This window comes from Benincasa hispida, chromosome 3 (genome assembly GCF_027475165.1).
Source record: "Benincasa hispida cultivar pf3 chromosome 3, pf3_genome.v1.1, whole genome shotgun sequence".
Taxonomy (NCBI): domain Eukaryota; kingdom Viridiplantae; phylum Streptophyta; class Magnoliopsida; order Cucurbitales; family Cucurbitaceae; genus Benincasa; species Benincasa hispida.
In genome coordinates, this window is record NC_143480.1 from 48,762,042 (window position 1) to 48,770,919 (window position 8,878).

At 31.7% G+C, this 8,878-nt stretch overlaps 2 protein-coding genes across 2 annotated transcripts; both read left to right on the forward strand.

Annotated features, from left to right (window-relative positions):
• Positions 1-325: 325 nt before the first annotated feature.
• Positions 326-1,223, forward strand: LOC120073582 (putative glutathione S-transferase). Its single transcript, XM_090312086.1, has 2 exons — positions 326-675; positions 882-1,223. Exons 1-2 carry the CDS (start codon positions 361-363, stop codon positions 1,221-1,223), a joined length of 657 nt encoding a protein of 218 aa, XP_090168212.1. The 5' UTR covers positions 326-360.
• Positions 1,224-6,684: 5,461 nt separating this feature from the next.
• Positions 6,685-8,477, forward strand: LOC120074269 (putative glutathione S-transferase). Its single transcript, XM_039027343.2, has 2 exons — positions 6,685-7,054; positions 8,001-8,477. Exons 1-2 carry the CDS (start codon positions 6,740-6,742, stop codon positions 8,352-8,354), a joined length of 669 nt encoding a protein of 222 aa, XP_038883271.1. The 5' UTR covers positions 6,685-6,739; the 3' UTR covers positions 8,355-8,477.
• The last annotated feature ends 401 nt before the right edge of the window (positions 8,478-8,878 follow it).

The following is an 8,878-nucleotide window of genomic DNA, read 5'->3' on the forward strand; positions in this document are numbered from 1 at the left end:
CGATTTCAAGAGAAAGAATATGTATCAATTATAAGTAAATGATGTTTGTGTTTAAATAAAGTGAAATTTAGTCCAAGGGAGCATAGTTCAACTCCACCTCAAGAAATATATGTAACAATTTCTAAATATATGATGAACAATTACATAATGGCTTACGACAACGTTAAACTCCACCTCAAGAAATCGAGATATTTCTACACATTTCGAATATTAAACAAATCTCATCTTTGACAAAACACACGTACTTTCCCTTTCCCTTTCCCTCTTCCTATATATATATATATATATATATAAACAAACCACTACTTTATCATAATTCAAAATAATTCACCAGTTTTTTGTTGCAGAGAGAAATTAATAATGGGGAAAGAAGTGCAAGTATTTGGGGCATGGATGAGTCCCTTTAGCCGCAGAGTGGAGTTAGCTTTGAAACTCAAAGCTGTAGAATACGAATATATTGAGGAAAACTTGAAGAATAAAAGCCATTTGCTTCTCAAATACAATCCAATTTACAAGATGGTTCCTGTGTTTGTTCATAATGGAAACCCAATTTCAGAGTCAACCATCATCCTTGAATACATTGATGAAATTTGGAATTCAGTTTACCCTTTCTTCCCTCAAGATCCCTATCAAAGAGCCCAAGCAAGGTTCTGGGCTAAGTTTATTGATGACAAGGTACACATACTTTCTATTCATCACTCTTTTGCTTAATCATATGATTACTTTAGTAACTTGTTGGATCTTTTATTCGATGATTTCTTTGCGTTTAAATGTGCATATAGATGGTTGGATCAGTTTAAACTTTTGAGTTGAGTGATGGTTTAAAAATCGAATGTGAAAAGAGTAGTTTAATATGTTTTTAATATATCCATTCATGACAGGTTGTGCCTGCTATACTGAAGGCTGCTAGAAGCAAAAGAGAAGAGAGAGAGCAGGCTGTAGAAGAAACAGCGAAGACATTAGAACCACTTGAGAAGGAACTTGAAAACAAGAAATTTTTTGGAGGAGAAAAGATTGGATTTGTGGACATTGTTGGGGCTGTAGTAGCTTATTGGGTTCCTGCGGTTGAAGCTGGTTTTGGATTTGAGCTGTTGACAAGTAACAAGTTTCCAAATTTAAGCAAATGGAGTGAAGAGATTGTGAACCACAGCCTGGTCAAACAGGTTTTGCCTCCAAAATCTAAGCTTGTGCCCTATTTGCAAACTGTTTTAACAACCAACTAAGAGATTGGTTTCTTTTCCTTTTATCTTTAACACAAATCTGGATTGGGAATAAAATAAACCTCTCACCTTTTGGTTGAGAGTGTATGCTTAATAAATTTTCTTGGTACTGAAAAGGGTCGCAGTGCAAATTTGGGGCTCGACACTGGCTTGCGTAGGTGCTTGCGCTTTTTATTTTTTCATCATTCTCCAGAGCATTGCGACGCTGCACTGTTTTGTAGCAAAATTAGCATTATGTCTTATAGCATCGAGGTAACGTTGGGTTGTATTTTTTTGGGAGCGTTGTGACGCTCCGAGTATTTCTGAAATGTGTTGTTTTGCTTTGGCTGAGGGGTAGAAAGGTAATTTGGCGTTGATCTTCTTCTTAAATGATTCTTTTGTCTTAATTGGGCTTGATTTAACTCCAAATTTTTCATGATGACTCCATTGATGTCACGATTGTTTACTTATAATATAAACATTTTAAGCAAAGAATTGAAGCAAAATTGAGGGAATTAACACATAAATCATTGGTTCTTTTCAAGACCTATTTAGCTCTCGGTCATCCCGAGCAAGTTAAAAAGTAGAAATATGCATTTATTCAAGTAAAATATGAATTCATTTATTGTGACTTTTTCAAAGTTATTTTTATTCATAGTTTTGATATTTAAATCTTATTTAAATATCTCTAACTCTCTCTTTATCATTCAATTCCCAATTGAATTATACGTCGTTAATATATTGCATATATGTAACGCTTATTCCTTAATTCGAATATGGACACTTCAAACTCACCCGTCACATTGTTCTAAGGTTTAGTCCGATATGAGCTAGCAGGAGATCTAATGGACCTAGAGATCATGAGCTCCAACGATTCGAGATTAATTGACTAAACTCTTTTAATCGAATTAACCAACATTATTTAACTATCGGAACACCCCATTAAAGCCCAGTAGCTACACTCTCGTAGATTTATTTCTGTCCGCTTGATTTAACCATGATCAATAAGTCGATCCTTCGCAGTTTATTCGTATTTACAGCTTGGTCAAAATTACCGTTTTACCCTTATAATACATCTTGCTCCTTAAGTCTCCAATGATCCACTAATGAACAATTGGTTTATGGTCCTACCAATAAACCGAGTCCCTCTCAGTCATAGAGAATGTGGGGCATCTTATTCAAGACTAGGAACTAGTATTTAAGGGAACAACCTATCTGTTAACTCCGAAATCGTATAGGAGTGAATTTCATCTTGCAGGACTACGTCCCTAGGTATCTACTCAGTCTTATCCCTAAAATTGGAAGCTTATTGAGCGGTGATGTTGACCACTCACACCCATGCAGATTAAAGGATAATCCCGAATAAACATGAGTTCATAGTTAACTCAAGATTAAGATTGATTACCTTAGGTCATCGAAATGAAATAATCAATTTTAACAACAAACGAAGTTATAAAGAAAAGTGACTATTTTATGGTCTGGTCTCATGCAAACATCTTTTGTATAGGATGCCTTACTCGCATGTCTCTCTACATGAACGATTCAGGATCACATTGTTTGTCTTAAATACAAAGTGGGTTGCATCCATAGTATTTCCAGGATAAAGTACCCAGTTTTATCCCTATACTTATAGACCTTTTTGGCTATATACTCGAACTTGATCTACTTTTATGTCTCTACATAAAGTTCAAGTATTCATGTTATAGTCAGGGGTTCGTTAGCTTATTGGATTTAGGCTTTAACAAGTGCAATTTACATATTCAATAACAACTTTACTGAATATACCTTAGTAACATCTTTATTGCAAAATAGAATATGTTTAGTATTTACAAACTGCGAGTTTTAAGACATACAACCCAACACTTTCGAGTCCAGTCGTTTGTGCGTCTCAGCCTAGATCCGCCGATGTCATGCCTCCCTTTGTCTCTATCGAAGTCCACGTCGAACTCCTTCGTTCGTCGCATTGCCTTCTTAGTCACCTGGTTCTACCGCTGCCCAACCCTCTACTCGTTGTCATCGTAGGTTGTCACCGCCAGCACTAAAGGTCACCGGAATCTTAGTATTTTTAGTAAGTTTTGATGCTTTTATAGGTTTTGATTGAAAGTTTTTATTACCCACTAAGAACTTGGCATGGTTTGATTTCATTGTGAAACTAGAAGGTTGCATTTGAATTCTTGAGGGGTTTAAAGTCGTTGTCCAGCAACTTCAACAGACAAGTTTGGTGATATCGGTACTTTTGGATGAGATGTTGCTAGTATTTTTTAGTGGATTTTACTTAATCTCAAATACCCACTAAAGTTTGGCTTGGGTTTTGTTTTCATGATGATTTAGGAAGTTGATTTTGGAACACTTTCTAGTTTGGGCACCTTAATTGAATTTTGGAAGTGGTTTCGGATCAAACTACTCTTTCGTTGAATTATTTTGGGATTAAATTTTGGTTAATTTAGTGATTAGTTGTGACCTAAAATTTGGATATTTGTTCTAGGCTTTAATTCAGGAATTTTTATGGAGATTGTTGTCGTGATGACATTTTTTTGTCTAACTTGAGGTAAGTAATCTTATTACTAGAACCACCTTTATGTCGAGCGATAAGATTAAGGATAATTTTGATGGTCCTAAGATTGTATGAATCATGATGCCTGATTAGAGAGGAAATATGAACATACGACTGTCATGTTTGATGTATGTGATAAGAATGGGCATGGTCTTATTTTATAAGATATTTTACACGAATGTGTCAGCGTGATCTAGATTTTATTTGGCATGTATGAGGATGGATGAGCTTTATGTTATGACTTATGCGTGGGACTTTATTTTGCGATGCATGATATTTATGTTAGCGATGGTTACCTCCTATTCGTAGACATGTACCTACCAGATGTTTGTGTTTCTTACGAGATTCATCAGAGGTTGGTGTTTCCTTCAGGATTTCACCAGAGGTTTGTGTTTTCTACGGAATTCACTAGAGATTAGTGTCTCCTTCGAGATTCATCAGAGGTTAGTGATCTCCTTGGGGATTTCACCAATCCTTCGGGATTTAACTAGAGGTTAGTGATCTCCTTCGAGATTTTCCCAGAGGTTTGTGGGTACATTGCATGTACAGTCGGTCGGACTAAACTATTCACCAGATGGTCATCTAGAAATAGTAGAGGTTATTGCATGTCTCATTACAAGGTTGCATTTATTGGACATAAATGCATCTAACCCCGATAATAGGATTACTTACTAAGTATTTTATACTCACTCTTTCACACATTTATTTTTTCAGACAAAAGAATACGCCGCCAGCGAATGACAAGCAGAATTCGTGATCAAGCCATTGAAACCAGTCAACGCTTCCTCTCAATTTTTTTTATGTCTTCGCGATTTTAAATTTAGTTAATTGTTGGATTTAGAAAATTTTCAGTTTTGATTTTCTTTTTGCAAATTGGTTGTCTTGGATTATGTTTTAATGTGGTATTCTCTTTATTTCATTTTTTTAGGGTACTCTATTAAATAAATTTCATTTAGTTACTTTTAATAAAATTATTAATTTTGGTCTTTTATCTAATCATGGAAAAATGTTGTTTTGAAATGTATGCATGCATGTCTATAGTAAAGACCTAGTTTAAGTTTTGGGAGTTACAAATATATTTCATGGTAGGATCTCAATTTTATTGGAATGTTCAGAAAGGTTCAATTAAATAAAATGTTTGATGATGTTGCTGATGGGCATATTTCTTAAAGTATCCTTAAAGTAAAAGGGAAATTATTTAGATGTGTTTTAGTGGTCCAAGTATTGGACTTGCTTCATGGATAAATAACTTTGTATTGGTATTTATTTAAGTAGTATTAGTACAATTTTTAATATATAATCTTTGATGTTTTCTCTTAATCGAAATTTTTTTATCTTTCTGAAAATTTTTAAGAGAGTTACCGTCTTTAGAATTTTAGAACTTCATGCTTCTAATCCCCAGAGTTTCAAAATAAATATATTCTTGATTTTTAGAGTTAGAGAGCTTCGATCTTCAATTATTCCAAAGATCTCTCTAAAAAGATGAAGGATAGGGCCATTGTTTATAGAATTCATAGGTCTTAAGTGGGCTTGGGCTTGATTGTCCTTTAGGTCCAACAATTGGATTTGGTTTAGATTCAATCTTGTTTTTGACCGAATTTCTACCATGAGCTTGGATTGGGTTGATCTTGGCCCAAGCAACTTAATCTACTTTACAATTTTAGCCCCGTTGGGTCACCAGCCAAATAATAGATAGTGTGTTTGATCGCTATCAAGCTTGATTACATATGTTGTCGTGATTAGATGCTTAAATTGAAGACACATGACATTTTTGTTTGTTATGTGTTTGTCTCCAAAATTCAATTTAGGGATGTATATTAATTCTTTATTTTACCCAAATTTAATAAAATGAGGTTATGGCATGATGATATGTCAAGTTTTGGTTGTATGAAATTCATCCTCTAACATCAAACTCACATATAACAACTACACTATCTTGCTCGACTAGGGAGAAATCGAATCCACGTCATTAAAAATTTATTTAGATTAATAAGTTTATCCACCCTCAATAGCTAAACTTATGATACGATGTTTAGACTTACTTCATTGAATCAAAGTTCATCGGCCCAAAATAGAGACCTTACAAACAAAAACAAAACTATTTCAATTTATAATGAATATTTTACCTTCAGAAATTAATTTATAATTAAACCTTTTTTATTGAAAATAACATTGGTATAAATAAATTAAATTCTTTATAAATCCAAAAAAGATTGGTTGAATCCAGGGACCCACCTAAAAATAATTCTTGGGAAAAAATATACTATTTAGATTCAGATTTTGAGTTTATTTTTCATTTGATCTCTAAATTTTAAATATTACACGTTTATATTTGTATTTTGAGTTTAAATTTCATTTTGGTCTTTGCATTTCAAAATATTATATTTTTACTTTTGAGCTCTAAGTTTTGTTTTGATTTAGTCTCTAAGTCTCAAGAAATTTACACTTTTAAACTTGATTTTTTATTAGATAAACAATTTTGAACCTTAGCGTCAATGTCTATTAATTAATTTTTAAAAATTAAGATTATCTATATATAAAAAAAATTAGTTTTCACTAATTTTTTTATCATATTAAAATTAATAATAAAAATTTATTTAAAAAATGATAGTTAACATCAAAGACCAAAATGAGTAATAACGGAAAATTTGGAAGTAAAAGTGTAAAATATTGGAATCTAAAGATCAAAATTTATAGACCAAATAGAGATTAAACTAAAAAATTAGAGATAGAAATACAAAAGGCTAACTACCAACCATGAATATTTGATAAGAATAATAATGGTTTATCTTTGTAGAAGACAAGTTGATTTTGAATAATATACCCAGTTTGATGTCGCATTGGCTTACGACTTTAATGATCATATTATTCCACAAATTTTAGTTTAAAATAAAGCAAACCATTAGGAGTTGGTATAAAAGAAAAGAATGGAGCATATTAGGTAAGGCAATAGCAAGGAAATTAAAGAAAGAGGAGATAAAAAAAAATGGGAGAAAAAGTGGAGGTGTTTGGGGCATGGTTCAGTCCTTTCAGCCGACGAGTAGAATTGGCTTTGAAACTGAAAGACATTGAATATGATTATATTGAAGAAGAAGTATATAAGAAGAAGAGTGATTTGTTACTGAAATTCAATCCTGTTTACAAGAAAGTCCCTGTCTTCGTCCATGCCGGAAAACCCATTGCAGAGTCCATTGTTATTCTTCAATACATAGAAGAGACTTGGAAGGACAATCCCATTTTGCCCCAACATCCTTATCACAAAGCTCTTGCACTCTTTTGGGCCAATTTCTTGAATGACAAGGTATTACTTTTCCGATTTATATATATTGGTTTATACTCTAATATTTTCTCTCTCCAATTAAATAAAAAAAAATAAAATCTCAATAAATAAATGTATTTTCTCTCTCCAACTATCCATCACACTCAAAGATATTTTAATCCGAATAATTCATTCAATCTTATATACGAAAATATCAAAAAAGTTGGACATTTAGGAAAATAAGTTTTGAAAATAAATTGAATCTATAATAATCCCTATATGTATCTAACTTTTAGGGCCATTTTATTTCATTTGTGTTTTTTATCCCTATAATTAGGTATAGTCTAGATTACATCTAATTCTATAGACTTTATTTTCTTTACATGGTAAAAAAAAATAAAAATAATTCAATCATAGTAACTTTTTATTTAGTGATGTCTTTGTTATACAAAAATTGTAAATTTTTTTTAAAAAAAAATTAAGCTTTATAATCATTACTTTGGCACACCCATAAGTATTTATGGTTTCTTATTAACTTTCTTCTACTACTTTCAAAAACCATGTCAATTTTTGGAATTAAAAATAATAATAATAAAAGAAATAGATTTCAAAAAACGTTTTGCTTTTTAGAATTTAAACGGAAATTTAAGTTTGACCAAGAAAGATAAAAATTATAATTGAGAATTTGGAAAACAATAAATTAAACTTAAACTTAAAAATGATAAACTAAAAACGAAATTGTTATCGAACATGATTTAAATTTTTTTGTTTATGTATTTATTTTTATTTTATCATCATATGTTTTACTTCTAAAATTATGATACATGTCTTAGAATAAATTACATAACATGATATTTTCAATATTTAATTTAAAATTCATAGAAGAAGAAAAAAGAATAAAAATTTACCAAAGAAGGAAAGAATTAAAAAAAAAAATTGATTAATTTATCTATTGGGCTTGTGGTTTTATGTGGATTATATTTGACAGGTGCTGCCTGTATTAATCAAAGCAAGGAGATCAAGGGAAGGAAAAGAGAGAGAAGAGGCAGGGGAGGCATTAAGAACACTTGAAGAACAGCTTAAAGGGAAGAAATTCTTTGGAGGAGAGACATTAGGATTTGTTGACATTGTTGCTAATTTCATAGCTTATTGGAGTCCGGCCATGGAAGAAGCTTTGGATGTTCAAATACTTACCACTGAATTGCAAAAGCTTCCAAGGCTAACCCAATGGTGCCATCACTTTCTTCAACATCCCATTGTTAAACAAACTCTGCCCCCCAAAACTCAACTCCTTGCTTTCTTTAAATCACAGTTTGGGACCAATAATCTTCCTTCCAAATGAACACATACTCATGCCCTTGTTCTACATCATATTGAATGTCATTTTCTTTTCTTGTTAATATTTATTTTTGAGATATATAATTGAATCCAACTCCATAATTTAAGAGTATTTTTGTCTAAACAACCCTGGAAAGCATTTATTGATAGATTTCCGAACACAAAAAAATTGTCTAGATATAATTATGTGTTGTTTAAGTGAACGAATCTAAATATTAAGAGAAGTAAATTGAAGATAATAGTTAGTTAAAAAAAATTATAAATAAAAGGAAAAAATTGGAGACATGAGATATTGAAAAGAGGAAGACGACAACAAGTATGGTTCATAGATGTGTCATGTGTGTTTATTTTTCTCCACTTACATATTTAGATTTCTTCACACAAGTAAATCTAAACTTTTTTTCTTTTCATTATAAATGAAACAGCTAAAGCTTAGAGTGATTAACATTAATGATAATTTTTTACGGTAATTGGGTATCAAGTTTGAACAATTTCACATATATGTAAGTGTTAACCAACAACCGTAGC

What these genes read in the sequence shown, in the direction of transcription:
- LOC120073582 (XM_090312086.1), top strand. Translation starts at nt 361, where the DNA reads ATGGGGAAAGAAGTGCAAGTATTTGGGGCATGGATGAGTCCCTTTAGC. An exon ending in CTAAGTTTATTGATGACAAG is followed by an intron (nt 676 to 881) that starts GTACACATACTT and finishes CATTCATGACAG; the next exon opens with GTTGTGCCTGCTATACTGAA.
- LOC120074269 (XM_039027343.2), top strand. Translation starts at nt 6,740, where the DNA reads ATGGGAGAAAAAGTGGAGGTGTTTGGGGCATGGTTCAGTCCTTTCAGC. An exon ending in CCAATTTCTTGAATGACAAG is followed by an intron (nt 7,055 to 8,000) that starts GTATTACTTTTC and finishes TATATTTGACAG; the next exon opens with GTGCTGCCTGTATTAATCAA.